Genomic DNA, 20,995 nt, shown 5'->3' on the forward strand with positions numbered 1-20,995 from the left:
CACAGCAGTTCTAGTATTTCCATTGCAGAAGCCATAAACGAAATTAATATTTGTAGATTCTTTATTCGTAAATAACTAAGGCGTATTTATATATGTATAAAAATACGTTAAATAAAATATTATTAAAAAAGTAACTTAAGTAATTACTGTAGATAATTTAATAATAGTTACAATGAAAATGTTAGGTCTGGGTTAGGTTTGGCACAAAGATAGTAAAATTGTATTGAAAAGGTAACAACGTCGGTTTTTCAACCCTTTGTGGAAACTTTTCGTGTTACGACAGAATATGTATGCGTTGGATATACGGTACACGTCTAATAGAGATACAACGGACCAATAAGATTCTGTAGTAAGTTACAAAGTTTGGTTTCCAGAGTCTTTTGTCTCTTTGAATCGAGTATAGATGTTTGAAGAAGGTCACTGAAAAATAATGATGCTTTTATAGCGAGTCTTTTTCCAGACAGAAGTATCAAATTTCATGTGGAAATTATGACAGATTGGAGACGCGGTTGGGACAATTAGTTCTTGAAGGACGATAGTGTTGTTAGCACCGCGTATATGATTGCGACACCAACTGTACACGTAAATGAAAAGAAAACGGTTGTTTCTTACTGACCGACGGGAAGCGATTCCATAGTGACAGATTTAAATCAACATCCAAAGGGAGAGAGTAAATAACGTGAACCCGATGAGATCATTCTTATTTATCGTTGAATATTATTCGAGTGTTATTTAGTACTAAATCGAACCTTGTTATTATAGTAAAGCATGAAATTTTTTCCGTTTCGTTTTGTCCTTTCACAAATAGGAGAAATGTCATGAAATGTTTTACACTGATTATGCAATGAAATAAATAATGGTTTTCCTTTACTTTTTGTTGTTGTTACAGAACCTTCGCAATCCATATTGGCAAACAATTATAATTTCTATTCTGATTTTGTAATTACTGTTTCGTGGATAATCTTCGTTTGCTATTATGGGTCATTGAAGATACATTACGTAATGTTCACCTTACACTTTATTAAGTAAAATAGTGCAACTCGTACATATTCTAGGATCTGAAATGGTTTTGATTGGTTAATCAATAAAATAAAGGAATTTTCAATTAAATTTTAAATGAAATCACTAAACGTAATAACCGAAGGAACTTAAAGTAATGAAAACAATTTTTTATAAATATTCGTATAGATTTTTGAACTTACTAAACCTGTTCAAATAATATACATATGCATATTATTCAAAGTAATTCTTTGTCCTTGTAAAAGATTGAAGTTATCTTCCCCATATGTGACATACTGTGTAAAGAATATTTTATTTTATATGTATGTTCTTTAGCATGTACTTTACTCTGAAATACTTTAAGAAATAAAATACTTCCAGCGAGACTAAAATTATTTCCTTATATTGTAAATAATTTGATCTGTGAACCATAAAAAAGAAGCTTTAGATGAGTTCCTTTGATGGAGAGAAATTCTTTGAATTCTTCATTTATATCGAAAAAATGGAACATTTCATCTATTTTGCAACGATTTCGTTGAGAAAAAACTATTAAACGGTGAAGTAAAAATGACGCAATTTGTACTTTCATTATTCGCCTGAGTAAGCATAAAGTTTACGAAGAAAACAAATCGTTTCCCTTCAATAATGTGTCTTTTCAAGTTTATATTATCGATATTATAAATTTCATTCATGCTTCGGGGAAAAAGAATTTGGAAATGAAGAAAATAAGTATTAACCAAAATGTACTAGAGTCTTGTAAATTGGGAAAATGTAACATTTTTATATTTATCGCAATATAAACACAGGTGGTCATATAACTGACAGCTTTATCTCAGCATAGTGGTAATATCGATTTTGTATATCGTTTACAATGTACGTCGAATACTATACCGTGTAATTTGTGGATATCTTTTGGATCAGTGAACGTAGAAATGCTATATAAAGTGCAAACGGATAATTAGGACTCACTCGTTATTTTCCTTTCGAACGTGTCGTACAGAAGGCGTGCTTTACACACTGTATGTATATTTTCTCCTTTATTGCTTTATCGAATTATTACAAAACAATGCGTAGAGTTGCTTATAAAGTTTTACTTTTGGGAATAAGTCTTGTTCTCTTTGTGCCCCGCGGGTAAGTAAAAGAATCACATTCTAAAACATTATACATATATATTATGTTCTCTATGACGCGCTTGTACTTCATCTTTTAAGTTCATTTTTTAATTTTTCGTTAATAAGAACCTATAAAACAAAGTTTTTAAAGTCATCGCGAGCAGATCAACTCATTATTATTGCAAACTGCATAACAATCGTACCATTGAATATTGTAAAAAGTGTAATAATAGATTTTTATAAGTAGTTCGTAATTTTCTTCTTTATGTTACCAGAGAGGGTTGTGTTACTCAGCAGGAAGACAATTCTGATTTAATTATTGAACCAGTGGTAGGGCGATTTGAACACAGTGAAGGTCCTCACTGGGATCACTGTACTCAAAAACTTTATTTTGTTGATATAGAGGCACAAAAAATATGTAGATTTGATATTGTAACAAAAGATCTTTCCTGTATTTATATAGGTAAATCAATATAGTATCTAAAAGAAGAAAAAGAATGACATGTCAAATTTCATTTCTCTAATTTTTGTTAGCAAATGGTCCTGTTGGAGTTGCTATTCCTGTTGAAGGGGAACCAAATAAATTTGTAGCTGGTTGCAATACAGATTTCATTCTAGTTACGTGGGAAAGTGACAAAAATGTTTCAAAATCTTATCCTCAAACATTAACTACTGTAGACACTGATCGCAGTGGTACCAGATGGAATGATGGAAAGGTGGATTCTTCGGGGAGATTCTGGGGCGGTTAGTTAAAATTGATAATCTGTTGAAAGCAAACATAAATTTGATTATATTGCAATATCTTTTACTGATAGATACATATTCATTACAGGTACAATTGGTCCAGAAGTGAATGAAGTTGTTGTACCTAATCAAGCATCTTTCTATCGCATTGCTTCTGATCTTCAACCAAAAAAAGAAATATCCCCTGTGACCAATAGTAATGGATTGGCTTGGAATCTCCAGGATGATACACTTTATTATATTGATACACCTACACTTAAAGTGGCAGCATATGATTTTGAGCCTATCAATGGGACTATATGTATGAAATTATAAACAATATTATCTGCAACATGTTTGGTTGATCAAAAATAGAAATTGCAAAAAATATTTTTCATTTATAGCCAACAAAAGCATTGCCTTTGACCTTCAGAAAAATAATGTTTCTGGATTGCCTGATGGTATGACTATAGATACAGATGGAAATCTTTGGATAGCTTTATACAATGGGGGTGGTGTAAGTATTAACATTGAAATTTTTACATATCATTAGAAGTATTTACAGAATAATAATGTACTTAACAAATAGGTGATCAATGTAAATCCTCATACTGGTGATATATTACATTTTGTGGAATTACCTGTTAAAAAAGTAACTAGTTGTACGTTTGGAGGTCCTCTTTTGGATACTTTATATGTAACTACATCCAGCCGTAATTTAACTGCAGAGGAACAAGTAAAAGAACCATATGCTGGTTATGTCTTTGCTGTGCACAATTTAGGAGTACATGGTTTCCCTGCAAACTCATATGACCTGTCAAATAAATTTACATAAATCAAATTGTATAAATATTCTACAAATGTACAAATATATAAAACACATTTCCTTAGCACTAAGTCGCTACAATAACAAATAACACAGTATGTAATGTACAGATTTAAAAATGTCACAGTTTGTAATAATTCTAATAAAGAAATAAACTTCACAAGCTAAAAAATAATCACTATTGAATTTTTACTTAATACAATTAAATAGAGGTGTGTGTCTGCACACAGGTATGTAATCTTTGAATAGTTTTATACAATGGGGATAATATAAGTATTAACATTAAAATTTTTATATACCATTAGAAGTATTTACAGAATAATAATGTACTTAATAAATAGATAATTAATGTAAATCCTCATACTGATGATACATTATGTTTTGTGAAATTATTTGTTACAAAAGTAACTAATTGTGAATTTGAAGATCCCTTTTTGGATACTTTATATGTAATAATATCTAGCCGTGATTTTACTGCAGAGAAATAAGTAGAACAACCATATACTGGTTATGTCTTTATTGTGCAAGGTTTAGAAATTGTAATAAATTGTTAAATCAACTCACCTTATAATTGACACACTCTTAACAAATTTTCAGCCTTAATTATTATTATTGATGTTAATATTTATGTTATGTTACAATTCATATTTTAAGTATGCAACAGTATATATTCCGTTTTTCATCAAAGTAACCCCAATTTTTTATCAATTCAAAAGTTTTTTGAAAATGTTGATTCTTGCAATATATTGCCAAAAATTTTGGTTACAAACATTTCTTCATCAAGTCGACGTAAATATCGGAAAAATCGTAACGACCGTTACGATGAACATCCTGTGTACATATGTATAATAAGCAAAACTTAAAGATCAAACTTATGTTAATCGATTTCGATAATTTTGAATTTTAACTTGCGTGGTTGGCTGCCATCAGGTAGCCGGGATAATAACCTGACCTGACTTGACTCGACCTGGTTTAACCTAATTTAATATAACGTAATCGTTGAGTGCATACCTACATATAATAGATGCAATATTCATTGCATAGTACCAACAACTTTTTATCCATAGTTTGGAAACTAAGGTCGAGCAGTGGTTATATACAGGAAAAAGTTGTTTCCTAAATAATTACCGTATGTTTTGTAAAGTATTTAAGTTATACAGGGTATCCCAGTAAAAATAGTACTATAATTTTTATTTAAACTATAAGAGTAAGAAACAAATTTTTTATATACACCATAAAAAGAAATATATAATAAAAATTATTTGATATTAAAATGCTTATTATATGGTCATATTGATTTTTTTATAGGTGTTAAGAGTCATGTAAGAGAGATTATGTATAATAAACTAACTTACTTCTTTTACATGTACATTTTTGTACACATGTCGTTAATGATTCAATTGTGTTTTGAGTTTCATCAGATTTTATTGAAGCATATGCTATAATAATTTGTTGCTTGGTATATTTATATGTTATATACCATATCTTTAGTGTTTACGATAAAAAATAATCTGAGGTTGGTAAGTTTAATGATCTAATTGATCACGATACTAGTTCTTCATGTCTTATCCAATAGTTTTAAATTTTTTGGTCATTTTGTTTAAGGTTATGAAAGAATAATGTGTTAGACATTCATTGTGCTTGAACCATATTATTTCATGTGTACCCAATGGTATTTCTTCTAATAAAACTCTTAGAAGAAGAGTTTCAAATAAATATTGAATACACATTTTTATTAAGAATTCTCTCAGTAAAATAAAGACCAAGAATTTCATTATTAAAGATTCCACATTATACTTGTCACATTGAAGAATACATTATACAAGAAGTTACTAACAACACTTAAAGACATTAAGCAATAAATTATTGCACCATGCATCATTTCAAATCTAATATTTAAAGTAAAAATATTGACTTCACTGCTCTTGTGTTATAGGTATTTGTATTTGTCTTATGAGCTATTAGAGGATATAGGTTACCACTAAAAAAAAAAACAGAATTGACCTTCATACCTCTTCAGCAAAATAAGTTATACACAGATAAATTATTGATATAAAAAATACTGGCTGTCATTGAAAAAAGCAGAAATGACCTTCATATGATGATCTTTTTAATACTAAATAATTTTTATTTAAAAAATTTTTTTTGTTACTCTTGTAGTTGAAAAGGGACATCCTGTATATTGAACTATTTTATCTCACTGCATTATCTCTAATAATAATTTATATGTATATGAGAATATGTGAAGATAATATAAGTGATACAGAAACAAAATTCTACTTAAAAAATGATAAGCAAATTTATTTACAACAGCACTGACCTTACTGGTTTCAACTTTCTTGAAATATATTGGAGGGAGGATACTCCTGAGTGTGCTAATATAAAAAATAATTTTTACACTTATTAGTTTTAAAGATATTTGTATTAGAATTTAAGTGTAAATTACTGGTTTTTAATGAAACTTACATATAATACAGTTTTTAGAAACATATTTGACACAAATTTTTTTTATATTTGCTATTATGCATATCTAGGGGGTGAAATTAGTCCTCAAAGTTGGAAGAGAAAACTACATTTTCCTGCATGACCGAAACTACGCTAACTTTTATTAAAAGGATCAAACAAAAATTTTCAAATATAGGCATTTTCCATACTATACTATATATTGGCAAAAAAGTATGAAAATTGAAAATTTGTTAACATATTGTTTAAATAAATTGATATTTTGAAAAACTGTTTGGAAACTTAAATTCGTTATTCAAAAATATGCAATTTTTTTAAACAACTTTTTTCTAGATTTCATCATTTTCGAAATATTGAGGAAAATGTACTTTTTTCCTCCAACTTTGAGGGCTAATTTCACCTCCTAGATATGCATAATAGCAAATATAAAAAAAATTGGTATGAAATATTTTTCTAAAAACTATATTATATGTAAGATTCACTAAAAAGGGGCGATTTACACTTAAGTGATGTCCCTTGTTAATACACTTTAACGGGCGTAAGGTTATGAGTAATTACTCATTTACTTATGACAAATCAACAAAACTCTAGACACCTAATGTTTTACAAGACTTTTGAGATTAAAAACTTGAAAATTTTGAATGTTTTGAACTTTATTGCAACTTTTAACTGTTACGTCAGAACAAATTGTAAATGTTATGTAAACACGGAAAATTATGAAATATAAGGATCCTACCACATGAGTATTTCGAGAAAACACAAACGCAATCTTTTGTACGACATTTGAACAATATTTTATGCAAAATATGAAATGTATTATTAAATATTTTAATTAACGTAAATATTTACGTTTTTGTATATTGTATGAATTTCTTTTCATTTTTAAAATTTTATTATATTTTAAACGTATGTTGTATTTAATTATTGCTTTCATTATCAATATGTCACATATGATATAATTACTTCATACTATTTTTAATGGTAACTTATCTATTCTTTATGTTGTAATAAATTATGATAATGGAGGAGAACAGCTTTTATCTGTGATATGTAATACCCATATACAAATATATCTGCATCTGTGAGAAATCATTAATTTACATTGCATAATACAGATCTTGCGTTACTACCATACGTTAGGTTAATACTCAATAAATAAATTTCATATCCGATATATTCAAATCAATTTTAGTTACATAAGGAAGGACCGTAAGTATTACTTCACTGAATACTATACAATGTTATAAATATACCAAAAAATATATGTGTGTGTGTGTATCTTCAAAAGATTTACAAGGATTACAATTGTTCTACAGCACTTACATTGTGTGTATTTGTATTTGTGTGTGTTTGGATGTTATTATACATATACTTACAATTATTCTGTAGAAAAATGTCAGATGTGACTGTGGAACCAATAGTAGGACCATACATCCTTGGTGAAGGTCCACATTGGGATTATGTCTCCAAGAAGTTGTATTTTGTTGATATAATTGGCCAAAAGATAATCAGATATGATCCTTTAACAAAGATTCTTACATCTGCCTTTCTAGGTAAATATTTATACACTTATTATTTATAATTTCCTTCATAGGTATATAACATCAGTTTTCTTATCATTAGAAGATAGAACTGTTGGATTTGCGATTCCTGTTGATGGTGTTTGTGATAAACTAATAGCAGGAACTAATACAGATCTTGTTTTAATTACGTGGGATGGAGAAAAAGATCTTGCCAAATGTGTAACTCAAACATTGGCCACTGCAGACAGCAAAAGTACCGAAACTAGGTGGAACGATGCAAAAGTAGATTGTTCTGGAAGACTTTGGGCTGGTTGGTTGAGCATATTTGTCGTTTTCTAAGAAAATGTATTATTATGTAAGTTTTTACACTATACAATAATATAATTTTACTAGGAACAATGAGCTTAGAGAAAGATGATGGAACATTTGTACCCAACAAGGGATCTCTCTATTGCATGGGTAATGACCTTGTGCTGAAAAAACAAGTAACTCCTGTAACTATAAGTAATGGATTAGCTTGGAGTCATAACGAAGACACACTTTATTACATTGATTCGATGAGCTATCAGGTAGTGGCATATGATTACAACTCTCAAACTGGAGCTATATGTAAGAAATTTACAATGTACCTTATATGATGCAACACGTTTTCTATTAAGTAAATTAACATGTTTAATTAACTCTTTTTTTTATAGGTAATAAGAGAACTATCTTTGATATTCGAAAAAATAATATTCCTGGAGTTCCAGATGGCATGACTATAGATACAAGTGGGAATCTTTGGGTTGCTTTATATGGTGGAGGTGGTGTAAGTATTTAATTAGTATGAAACCCACTGGATCAATAAATAATTGACGTTAACATTCTAAAAAAAATTTACTAATTAGATACTGCAAATAAAACCGGAAACAGGTGAATTGTTGCGTTATATCAAAATCAATCATGTCAAAAACGTAACCAGCGTAGCGTTTGGCGATGCTGAACTCGACACCTTATATGTAACAACATCACGTTTTCGTTCAAGTGAAGATGAATTAAAAGAGCAACCACATGCTGGTTACTTGTTTAGTATAAAGGGTCTGGGCGTACGTGGTTTGCCTGCGAACTCATTTAAACTGCCAAATAAATTAACATAGATGAAATTGTATAAATATTTCACAGATGTACAAATATATAAAACACATTTCCTTAATTCTAAGTCGTTACAATAACAAATGACACAGTATGTAATGTACAGATACAAAAATGTTGCAGTTTGTAATAATCCTGATAAAGAAATAAATTTCACAAGTTGAAAAATGATCATTGTTAAATTCTTATTTAATACAAGTAAATAGTATTTTAAATATATATATGTATATATATTTTTTTTTAATGAAAAAGACATTCTTATAAATTATTCATTAGAAAATGTACAGATTTCGCTAATAGCTAATTACATTTGTCTTTCTTGTTATTTTTTACATACAAAGAAAAGTTTTCAGTTGCTGAATGTACACAGTAGAAAAATAATGTATTGTTTTATTAATATGCAAAAACATTTCCCTGGAATTATTGTGAAATAATATTTATCGTTACGTGTGCTATCTCGATTGTTATTAGAACACCGTGAAAATAAACGATATTCAAGCACTGTCATCCTGAGGCGTACTTAACACGTGAAAAATTCAATTCTTGATTATTTCCACGATTTAGAATACATGTATTATTATCTATTCTCGTATGTGACATTTAAATGGTTCATATAGAATGATTCCATTAGACACAGAAGTGAGAAGGCTAGCAATCTATATTTCAGTCGTCTTCAATGGAAATGAAAACTGTATGATTGCAAAGGTGATAGAAAATATTTTTCGCATGACTATGCACCTTATGAATAATACATCACGAACACTGTAAATTGCGGATGACGATCGCAATTTTCTATTAATAATATATCAATGAAGGAAAATCGAATGTTGGACTATCAAGGCAGAGGAAAAAAGGAAAAGAACCTAATTTTCTTTTCATTTTGGACATTCAATCATCTAATGTTATAATCTCAACGCTATCATTAGCTGGTTTTTCTCCTTTTTTGCTAGAAACGCTACTCGATTTTCCTCTGGGTAAATCAAATATGGTCATGCAATCTGTGTTCGATGGCCTCAAAGGGTCTGATATTTTCTGTGGGACTACACTCACACTGGAAGATAAATTCTTTGGATATTCCATGGTTGGTTTTATCTGTACCTTTTGCTGAGGTATAATTTCCAAATGCGAATGTTGCTTTAGCTGAGAAAGCATTGATAGAGCCTCTACGGAGCTCCCTTGAGGAAATGAACTGGAAAGGGAACTTGAGGTATCTACGGCGGCTGGTGGTTTCGTTTTTGCAGACGACTTTTTATAATTCGTATACTTTATACTTGGACCTTTCAGCCCAGTTTGAGGATTCACCGGACTTACAGAGATTCCGCTCAGTTCGGGCGGTATGAAAGGTGGTTGTGCCATAGATGAGTTACCAGGCATTGCATTCAACAAATTAGAGAAGTTGCTAGATAACGTGGGCATTGTTTTAGCCGGTTTTGTTTTTCTCATCGGGTTTTGCATATTCACCTGTGAATATGGCCGCTGCGAATTTTTCTTCGATAATAATTTGTGTTGCAACGACGTTCCCGAATGAGAAGTGGGTACGTTCATTGGTAGCGTTTGCTTCAGATTCATCGATGGACCTATTACCGAGTGTGCAACCTGGGGTACTACAGTTGGATTTGTAGTAGCACTACTTTTTAATGGAGAATGCGATAAAGAGGGATTGTGCGCCGGTTGGGGTTCGGTAAGTGACTTTGATACTCGAATTTGAGGTGCAGTCATTTGTTTAGGTGGACTGGTTTTAACATGCTGAATGATAGATGGTTTTAGAAGGGAAACTTGAGTGGATGGTGGCTGTAGAACTGGTTTTGCAGGCTGAGATATCTGTAGTGATTTTGAAAGTTGAATTGGTAACGTGTCGCTTTGTGAACTTTGTTTAGAAGGTTTGCTTTTGGGCAGTACTGTGTTCACTGGCGTTATCGATATACTAGGTCTATCTTTAGTAATTGATGCGGTGGTACTCGTTGTTTTTGTCGTAGTTGCTTGCTGATACATTGGTGTGGAGCGTACAGTGGAGGCCGTGGAGTTACTTAAACTCAACAGTTGTTGTACCATTAGGTTGTTTAAGTTACCTAAATTGCTCATATTGGGAGTGGTGTTGATACTAGAGGTGGATGTGCTCATTGTAGGTACATTGCTGATGTTAGATGCTGTAGCAATTGTGTTATTTAAGCCACCAGTCAGATTGGATAGCGAAGAGAGATTGTTTTGATATTGTCTCAGAATATCTTGGTAACTACTACCCATTTGGTTTAAGTAATTCATGGCTGACAAGGGATCCATCATACTACCACTTAAACCACTGGTAAATATAGCGGATAGTATGTTTGGATCGACCAGTGGATGCATGAAGTAAGGATTCATCAAAGAACGATTTCCAGATGCTCCCATGTAATTAGCAAAGTTAGTTTTTGCATTAAACTGATTCATCGCACTGCTACCTTGCTGCATGGCCTGTAAATACTTGTTAACGTTGGGTGGCCGTCCTCTTGGACGACCAGTAGATGTCAGACTTCTATATGGTTTCCGGCTTTGAGACGATTGTGGCGATGCTGAACTAACCTGAGGTTGAGTTGTGACCACCTGTTTAAATACATATTGAAAGCATGTATACATTAATGATAACCTCTGTGGAGCCAAAGTGTGCCTACAAGGCATATTGAAGTGTATTAAATGTAAAAAATATAGAAGTTGAAGGATTGAACAACTTACAGGAGTTGGAGACACAGCTTGAGGCTGTATCTGAGTGTCTGTGGTAGGTTTGTCGAGACCGGAAAAGAATTTGCTCAAAACTTTGCGATTACAATTATAATCATTACAAAATTTTGTAGCAATTTCCAAAATGTTTCCTTCCAAGTTCTGCCAATTATTAAAATGTTTAGTTATTTTGTGTGATTAATTTTTAAAATATCTTCACATTTTATTATAAATATAAACTTACTTTATTACCGACATATGTTTTGTATGTATCTACTAGCAAAGTAGAAAGTGTTTGTATAGTTTGCTCTTTAGTTTGAAAACTTTTTATGGCTCTCTGATATACCCAATATGTATCAAGAAGTACTTGGGTTCTAGCATCTGGATTTTTGTTAGATGTGGGATCAGAAATAGTTGATCCCATTAATTGTACTTTTGTCCTAAGAGACTGTAAGCAGAGAGTTAGTGCTTGACGAGACAGTTGCTCTCTTTCTGTATCGCGCAAATATTTCCTAGAAAAATAATTTATAGATTTCATGAAAATAATGTTTTTAATATGTACTTATGAAGTCATCAATATAAAATGTCATTTATTTATTAATTTATTATGCTAAAAACCTAAAGGAAATGAAATATGTTTAATTTAAAAGTGTACTTGTCTGATTCTGGTATTTTCCCAAGTTGTACACTTAGTTGCATCAACATTCGGCCATCATTTGTTTCTTTAAGTACTTGCATCAGTAATGTTACGCATCTTGACATATGAAAAGCAAAGCTGCCTGGTCTGTCTACTTCCCGATTTGGTATATGCCAAACACCCTGAAAAGATAAGTGAGCATTATCTAATTTAGAATGAGATAAGAAATTGAAGTACTTATACATGGTCTATTATTAGGTAGGCTTGTACTCAACAAAACCAAAAAACATGAAAATACATACTAAATACATTGCTGTAATTTCTCTTTGTTTGGTGATCTGTAGTATCAGGTAAAAATTAAGCATTTTATTCAGAGAAAATTATATATTATGATTTATATAAAACTTTTTACACATTGTTATTAACCCCTTAATTATGAAATGTATCATATGGTATTTATTCTACTTTTCTTACATAATTATTTGAATAACACACCAAATAAAGATAATTTGATGCATATAGTTATATAAACCTAATAATAAATATATAAGTATAATAAACAATTTTACATTAGAAAACTGTTATTAGCATCAAAATGAACTTAACAGGTTAGAAAATATGAAGAAAGTATTCTTTAAATATAATAACTTAAATAACATATTAAAGTGATTCTTATATGAATTATTTCATACAGTTTATATTTCATCATAAAAGAGATTACTATTAAAACTTTTAAAAGGTCTGTTAATACTTGGCCAAAAGTCATAATAGATACAGATGCTGGAGCAGATGATGCCGTAGCTATACTTCTAACTTTAAAATCAGAATCCAGAGGATTCAAGGTTATTGCAATTACTTGTTCGTATGGAAATACATATTTGGATAATGTAGTAGAAAATGTACTTAAAATTTTGACAGTTGCTAACAGAAGTGATGTAAGTACATTTAATTTTTCATACTATACTGCTAATACTTCTTAATATTGTTTCTTTTCCAAATTATATAGATATCTGTATATAAAGGAGCACAAAAAGCATTATTAAATGAGTACAAGCCTAGCAATTTCTTTGGTTTTGATGGTTTAGGAGATTTTAACTTTACTGAAAAAATCATTGCTAAACTGGACAAAAGTAAACATGCAGCTGTAGCACTAGTGGACTTGGTAAATCAGTATCCAGGTTGAGAATTGATTAAATTATTTAATAAAAAGAAAATACATTTTATATTGTGCATTTATTATGAAATTGTGTATTTAAATGTGTCCTTTATAATTTACAGGTGAAATAACTCTATTAAGCCTTGGTCCATCAACAAATGTTGCTACAGCAATTACTTTGGACCCTTTGTTTTTGAAGCACTTAAAGGGTCATGTTATACTAGGTTCCAGTGTCTCTAATATAGGCAATGTCTTACCCAATGTTGAATTCAATTTTCATCAAGATCCAGAAAGTAATTACATTATACTAAATCATACTACAACAAGTATTCTACTTCCATGGGAAACAGTTACAAATAGCTACATATCTGTGGTAATTATTAAGAGAAATAATTCAAATAGTATTTACCTGTTACTGCAAGTTGAAGTTTATATATTGTATAAACATGTGAATGATATTTAAATAGGATTGGCGCAAAGAAACATTGGGAAAGAAAAATTCTACTATTATGAATTTTTTAAATAAAGCAGAACAAAAAAGTCTACCACACTCTACTTCATGGTTTTCTGCAGATGCAATGGCAGCTGCAATTATGATATGGCCAGAGTTTATAAAGACATTCACAATAACAAATGTAATTCCTGTAGTTGATGGAATGGCAAGAGGCTCTGTACTTGTGGATTATACTAATTTAACTGACAGACCAAAGAACGTAAAAATTGTACAAATATTTAACACAACTGCTTACAAAGAAATGCTATTAAAAGCATTTTCTTAAACTTATCAAGTTTTAACAAACTAATGTATCTGTATAAATATTTAAAAACACAAATATAATGTACTTACACTGAAAAAGTTAGTACTCTTCCTATCAGCAAATAATCCTTGAAAATTCTCACCCCGATAAAACTGACAATTGTAGCTGTCCAGCAAAAGATTCCTACATTTGGTTATATCTTTGGCAGTCTTATTATTGAAGAAGAAGTGTGATAATCTATAGAATGACTTGTAGTGTTCAGAAAATCTTAAAATGCACTGTTCTAGACCAGCTAAACAGTATGCTATTAAAGTAGCAACTTCTTCTTCTGTCATATTTTCTTCTTTTTGTGCAAAGTTAGAGTCCTTTTTCTTTTTTTCATTGTCACTTTCACCAGAGTCACTGTCAGTATCATTTGAACTGTCGCTATCAGAACTATCCTCGCTGCTGCTCGATTCTTCACTGCTACTAGAACTGGAATTATTTGTTTCTGTTGTTGTGGTGCTTTCTTGGGAACCTCTTCGACTTAAAGTCACTTCTTCCTTAGTTGTGCTCACTAGTTTCTTCTTTTCGCTAGATTTGTCCTTCGTTTCTTTGTTACTGCATTGTAAATCTTCACTTTGAAGCCATTTTCCATCAAATTTTCTAGTGTCATCATCTTCGGGTGTTGATTGTCGCGTTTCCTGACTAATCTCCATCGCTTGTTTCATCAATGCGTCCATTAAATCCTGAACATTCTCCGATTTTCCTTCGGGTTCAATTATACTGCTCATTTTTAGTGAGTTCAACAAACTTTTCTTGCCTTCGTCAAAGGATTTCGTCTGCAATTTCGTTTTCTCAATGTTCTTCGTTCGCATTCCTTTTCTCTGCGACTTCGACTCATTGCTCTCATCGCTCGACAACACCATAATGTCGTCGCTCTTCTCTTTCTGCGAAACCATGTCGCAAACTTTTGTGATCACATCATCTATCAGAGCCACAACATCTTGCATCAGTTGTAAATGCGATACGTTGCCTAGCTTTATCTTCTTCACGTTATCGTGCGGCGTGTCAGTTAGAGGTCTCTTACGCGTTTCTGTTTTTTCAGTACGATGATTTGTACTGAACCCTTTGTTCGTTCTGTCAACGATTTCGATTTCTTCTATACTGTTTGAACGCTGACAAACAGTGACAACATTTCTGTCTCCCTCGGTAGAAAGTTCCACTTCCTTCCCAGTGTATTTGTTACCAGCAAAAAAAATATCCTCTTTACCCTTTTCATTCAACTTCGAACTATACTTCATGAAAGGTCCTTCAGCACATTTCTCCAGATGTAATTGTAATACCTGTCCTAATGATTTCTTCAGAGGTTTACCTTCGTGTTGTTCTAGATACTTTAGTATACTTGCATGGATACGATAATGCACCTCTAATGCCTCAACTGAAAGATGCTGTGGACACTTGTGACTTATTCTACGTGGATATTGTGCATTATTATGATACAACAGCTCACTAGCCTGCAATTGACCAGAAATTAATCAAAATTCCTACTGTTACCTTCAATTATTATATCGTAATCTGCATGTACCTTTGCATAATGTTCCAAAAATATAGGAGGATCCTGGTTCTTCTTTTCTGTGATTTTACCAAGCATATACTGATAAAGCCATCTTTCATCATGAGGTATTGCACCATCTTTGCTTCCAATAAATAAACGTGCACAAGACTGAAAACACTGATCCGCGATTTCTAACATTTCTTCTTTTCTAGTTTCTAAGAACTCAAACCGTTCCATACTTAACGTATCTGTCTCCTGCTTTAATAATCGTGAGCAGAATGAGTGAACAACATAGGCAAAGCTTCCATATTCTGTCCAAATAATATGATTGCAAGAGTCTAATTCAACAGCATGCCTATAACTAGATTGGGTCAATTTTGCCTTAGCTAGAAGTTTATCCTCATTTCTGAATATAAAAGAAACATCTTTGTGTAATTCTTAATCTGTTTCATAACCTGTTAATAAAGAATTTTAGTTAATACTTACATGGGCTTATATTTATTTAACCAGGTCTCTATTAAAGTACCTGACGACATTGCTAAGCCAGTCCAAGAGCTTAACCTTGAAGGATGGAAACATAAATCTAATAAATAGTATCGAATTGCCACACTCCATTTGCAATTCTTGAAATAAAAATCTCCTAACAAGTAGTAAATAGTAGACATAGAGTGAGGCAAAGGCTTTTTAACTGTTGGCATTGTATCTTGCTCACTCATTATGTAGGCCATCATTTCATCGATTACCAGATTTGGATCGCTTTCTGAAGGAATTAACTTCATTATGCGCTTAAACAGTTCTTCTGTGTCTGCACTAATTGTTAAAGATCTTGGTGAACAAAATTCTGGTATCTGCTTAGGTTTGTAGAACTCAAACAGCAACTGTGCTCCCTCCCAAGTCACTTTCATCTGAGGAACTCCATGCTCCTCCACATGCTTTGGTCGCCCTTTGTTGACTCTGTTATAATGACCATACAAACAATAAAATATTTGCTCCAGATACTTGGAAACTTTGCCCTTTATGCTGGCAAACTGTGGAGTTTCTAGTTTTGGGATAACCAGATTTAAGGTAAAGAACAAGAGTTTTGCCTCATTATAACAACACCATGAATGTCTACCCATAAATTCATGGGCAATGAATAAAATCATGATAGATGCTGGAACACCTTCGTCTTCGTCATCTGATTCAGAATAGTTAGAACTGTGTTGTCTGTTCTTGTACGACGATTCAACCTTTGCTCTCTCTTTGTCCTCTTTGTACTGTAAAATATAGTGCAATAGAATCCAAGGAAGAACTGTTTCAAGTGGCATCTCCACAGTCGTGTCCGACACATCCAGTTGATTGCAAACAATGTGAACTAAAATTTGTACTAATCTCGAAAGACGAGTTTCGGGCAAGTACCTCAAAATGAATGTGCTAACTTCGATTGTGCAAGCTTCCAGTTTTTCAAGCGCCATTAAAACAGAACCTGTCCACTTCTTTTGTTCCGCTTCATCTGAAGCATTTAAATAATTCTGCCATGCTTCATTAAGACATGCTTCTGCCCATACATAACATTCTTCATATTGTTGAAGCTGCCATAAACTATCTAATAACATAGATAACTGTTGTACTCTATCGACAATGTTATCGCTAACGGACAAAAGTTTATTTCCCTGTTTCGCGAATTTAAATGTATCTTGTAATATGTAGGCTAGTTCAGCATATTTTTTTTCATCGTACAGATTTTGTATTTCTCCTAGCTTCTGTCCCCTGTATTTAAATTATGTTTTTCAGGACACCATTTGTCGATTATGTTAACAATGTCTTTTTAAAGGACATACATACCTCTGAATAGACTTAAGTTTTTTTTCCACAATTTTAATACTGATTTGGGAATTGTATTTACAATTAGGCAATCTGAGATAAATATTTTGATTCTGTTTTTCCAATTCTTGCATGTGACTTAACAACTAAAAATAAATTTAACAGTAACGTTATCCTTGTATGAATTAAGCAAACTTGTTTGCTAGAAATAAAAGTTGCTCACCAATTCTATAGTTTCAATGACAATATCTGTGTCACCTTGACACAAAAAAATATTAGCTTTAAGCCACAGAACCCTCAATAATAAGAAAATATTCTCTTCATTTAAAATATCTTGCCTAATACTTGTAAAAATGATATGACCTAATTCTTCTGATGGCATTCCTGTACCAAGTTTATCTAATCTAAAATAAAACATTATTTATTATGCAACTTGTCAGTTTTAAAAATGTACGTCTAAGTATTCACAAAAAATAATGAAGGAAATAAATAAGAAAACATACGTCGATGAAGGTAGGATATCTGGTTTACTACCCAACCACCTATCTGTATGAAGTTCACCAAATAATAAAGTCATTTCAGCATCCAATTTTAGGATATCATCTTTTACGTCTTCTTCAAATGGTGACGGATGTGGAATGTGCTCTCTGCGAAAAAAGAATAAGTTCTATCTTTCTGATTGTATTTAGAAAGGAATTTATACATGCTTCAATACCTCATAAATATATACGCTTGTAAATATACTTCTAACATTCCTTTTGGCCATTCTTGATTCCATTTAGTGCATAAAAATTCTGTATATCTTGCCATGATTATCATTAAATTACTTTTACCACTGTGTTCGGTAATAAATATATTCACATCAGTTGTTTCAGATTCTGTCCCAAAATAATTTTGTTGCTGGCTGTATAAAAAAAAATTAGTTATTTCAAAACTGTATTTTTTGGTCCTTCAATAATTACCTCATATCAGGACTTGGTGATTTTGAACTCTCTGAACTTTTGATTATTTCTGTAGTTATACTATTATTTTCTTGATTAGCAAATAATTGATACAAGTCCATTGTATCCATAGAATCATCCATATTTTTAGATGGATCATCTTTGGTTAATTTTACTGTATCTGGTCTAAAGCATAAGAAGCAAAGTTGTATATAATTAGTAAAAATACATAAATATAAAAATATTTTGAATACATACAATAAGGTGCTAGGAAAAATTCTTCTAAGAGTTTCTTCTAATTGAACATCATCTCTTTCAGCTTCTCTTCTGTTTGAACTTCTCACTCTTGCTGATCGTCTCATGCTATTGCAACTCCAAGCCCATTGCTGCAAAAAACACAGAGCACTTCTACGTCTTTTCTTCACCTTTTGTCCTTCTTCTTTCGTCTCGTTTTTGTCATTAGATTTTTCTTCTGCTTTGCATTGCACTTTATCTGCCTTTTTTGAGCCTTTCTCATATGGTTTCTCACTGGATTTGTTGCTGTCTTTATCACTAACTTTGTCATTTTGCGCTTCGTTACTAGCATTATAAGTGTCATCTGCCATTTTCTCTGAGTGTGATTTATCTCCATTCTCATCCATTTCAAAATTATTTTGCTCTATCAATTCATTTTTCACCTGCTCTGTGTCTGAAATTCTTAAAGGATCTTCATCTTCTATGATTTGCACATCACTGGAACATGATTTTTTATCATCTTCTACTTCAATTTCCATTATAGTGTCAGCACCATCACATGTGTGATTGTCATCCATTGGTTCAAATGAAAAATTAATATCATCTGTATCCATTTTCATTGGTTTTTCAATATCATTTTCTTTTTTTACAGAAATATTTTGCAATAAATCTCGATTACCATTAACACCATTGTTGACACCATTATTTCCTTGAGTATCTTCCTCGGTATTTACTTTTAAATGTATTTCTTCAGGATTGAGAACCGTTAAATTAATTCTACTAACAAAACTTAAATCATTTTCAGTGATGTATTTGTGTATATCTAATAAACTTTCTCCTAAATCTAACCAGGTGCGACTTTTTATCGGTTTTCTTAGTGTCAAATCTGGCAATGGCTTTGGAATAAATTCTGTTTTACATGCTTCTGCCCATTTTGTGGCAATATTTTTTGCTTCTCTTATTAATTTATCTCCTATTACATGATCGTATTCAGTATACAATGGTGGATCTAGTTGCCAATCACTATTATACAATTTGTAGCATTCTTTGAGGCATGGAATATCCTTAAATATTCTGTCACGAAAAGCCAAACCTTTCACATAGGTAGGATCACGCTCTAATGCCATAGAAATATATAAAAGACAATTCATATAATCAGGAACGGCATATAAGGCAGTTATCATATCATCTAAACATGGCCAATGATTCGAATTACACTTTAAACCTTGCTTAAATGATGAACAGGCTAGTTCTAAATTAGAGGTTTTTATAGCTAACATGCCTATCCTATACCACAATGTCACATCTGTATCGTCCAAATTTGCTGCTTCCCAATAATTTTCTATAGCTTCATCGTAATTTCCTGATGCAGTTCGTATAGCAGCAATATTTTTGAAACAAGAATACTTCAGTGACAACATTGGTCTAGATCTGCCATCGGGTACTTCAGGTTTTTCAACCTCATCTAACAATTCAGTTTCTAAAAGATCTTTAAAAATATTTAGAGCATCTTCTTGTTTGTTCTCCTTCAACAATACTAAGGCTTTATTGTATTCAGTAAGAGCTATTTGTTCCTGGAAACAAACATGTACAAATTAATTGATTCTTTTGTCTTTCAGTAAAACATATGATATTAATAATACATAAAACAATTTTAACTCTTAGAAAACAAATAAAAAAAGAAAGAAAGTAACAACAAATTTTAATTATAATATTTTATATGCTAAAATGAACTAGGTCATTCTATATGTAATGTAATTTTTCAAAAAAGGAGGATGAATACATAAGTACCCAATAATATGGAATGACCTAATAAAAATATATTTATTTGTAGAACAAATCCAAATCATAAATAATTACTTATCATGAATTATAACTTCTTATTGCAGACATCTATTGTGAAACATTTGCTGTCATTTGACGCTATATAATTGTTTATGTTTGTCGTCAAATACTCAGTCCACCGCACAAATCAAACAGACTCCGAAATAGTGACAAATTTTACAGGTTAAGTTTTTTAAGAAACGAAAAATTAATACTTTCGAAACCTACTTGAGCTTCTTTTGTGATCGTTGGCACATCTTCCTCTTCGCTTTCCTCGCTAGACTCCTCATTCAGTGCCGATATTTTTATCATCTTCACAAGTTCCTTCAAATCAGCACTTATCTATAAAACATCAACAAATTAACCGGTTTTTTTCAGTAACGCCATACTACAGGGGGGCCACTCTCACGTGTTATAAGTTGAAGCAAAATTTATAGCGCTGCCTATCAAAGAGGTGGTACTAAAATGTATAAATGTGTGAACGAGCCGTATACGTTGGGTAATGCAGTGACAATTTTTCAAAAGGTAAACTAGGGAAAACACGGAAAGAGTTTAAAAGATTTAAGATATTTCAAAAAATTTAATTCTATATTGGAAATGACAAAAATTGAGTTTGCATTTTATTTCAAAAATT

The 20,995-nt window shown here is 31.5% G+C and overlaps 3 protein-coding genes across 4 annotated transcripts; 2 read left to right on the forward strand and 1 right to left on the reverse strand.

Annotated features, from left to right (window-relative positions):
- The first annotated feature begins 1,963 nt into the window (after nucleotides 1-1,963).
- Nucleotides 1,964-8,948, forward strand: LOC143153046 (uncharacterized). Its single transcript, XM_076323793.1, has 17 exons — nucleotides 1,964-2,130; nucleotides 2,387-2,574; nucleotides 2,646-2,855; nucleotides 2,944-3,156; nucleotides 3,239-3,351; nucleotides 3,424-3,658; nucleotides 3,771-3,790; nucleotides 4,002-4,125; nucleotides 4,315-4,495; nucleotides 4,728-4,789; nucleotides 4,969-4,982; nucleotides 5,821-5,954; nucleotides 7,513-7,676; nucleotides 7,747-7,956; nucleotides 8,040-8,255; nucleotides 8,342-8,454; nucleotides 8,534-8,948. The coding sequence occupies exons 1-17, from the start codon at nucleotides 2,021-2,023 to the stop codon at nucleotides 8,780-8,782; spliced, it is 2,556 nt and encodes an 851-aa protein (XP_076179908.1). The 5' UTR covers nucleotides 1,964-2,020; the 3' UTR covers nucleotides 8,783-8,948.
- Nucleotides 7,326-20,722, reverse strand: LOC143153380 (calcineurin-binding protein cabin-1). The gene is made up of 14 exons (XM_076324483.1): nucleotides 20,590-20,722; nucleotides 18,562-20,111; nucleotides 18,325-18,489; nucleotides 18,078-18,266; nucleotides 17,866-18,009; nucleotides 17,586-17,766; nucleotides 17,384-17,508; nucleotides 16,046-17,308; nucleotides 15,590-15,965; nucleotides 14,112-15,518; nucleotides 12,127-12,290; nucleotides 11,716-11,983; nucleotides 11,487-11,633; nucleotides 7,326-11,357 (listed from the first exon to the last, which is right to left on the reverse strand). The coding sequence occupies exons 1-14, from the start codon at nucleotides 20,671-20,673 to the stop codon at nucleotides 9,666-9,668; spliced, it is 7,755 nt and encodes a 2,584-aa protein (XP_076180598.1). The 5' UTR covers nucleotides 20,674-20,722; the 3' UTR covers nucleotides 7,326-9,665.
- On the forward strand, nucleotides 12,163-14,137 carry LOC143153381 (uncharacterized). 2 transcript variants are annotated; one of them, XM_076324484.1, is made up of 5 exons: nucleotides 12,163-12,458; nucleotides 12,803-13,043; nucleotides 13,115-13,286; nucleotides 13,387-13,637; nucleotides 13,732-14,137. In XM_076324484.1, exons 1-5 carry the CDS (start codon nucleotides 12,397-12,399, stop codon nucleotides 14,041-14,043), a joined length of 1,038 nt encoding a protein of 345 aa, XP_076180599.1. In that variant the 5' UTR covers nucleotides 12,163-12,396; the 3' UTR covers nucleotides 14,044-14,137. The 2 variants fall into 2 exon arrangements, with proteins under 2 accessions (XP_076180599.1, XP_076180600.1); XM_076324485.1 differs by having other exon boundaries at nucleotides 12,164-12,458; nucleotides 12,848-13,043.
- Nucleotides 20,723-20,995: the final 273 nt, after the last annotated feature.

Source organism: Ptiloglossa arizonensis, chromosome 12 (assembly GCF_051014685.1).
Source record: "Ptiloglossa arizonensis isolate GNS036 chromosome 12, iyPtiAriz1_principal, whole genome shotgun sequence".
Classification (NCBI taxonomy): Eukaryota; Metazoa; Arthropoda; class Insecta; order Hymenoptera; family Colletidae; genus Ptiloglossa; species Ptiloglossa arizonensis.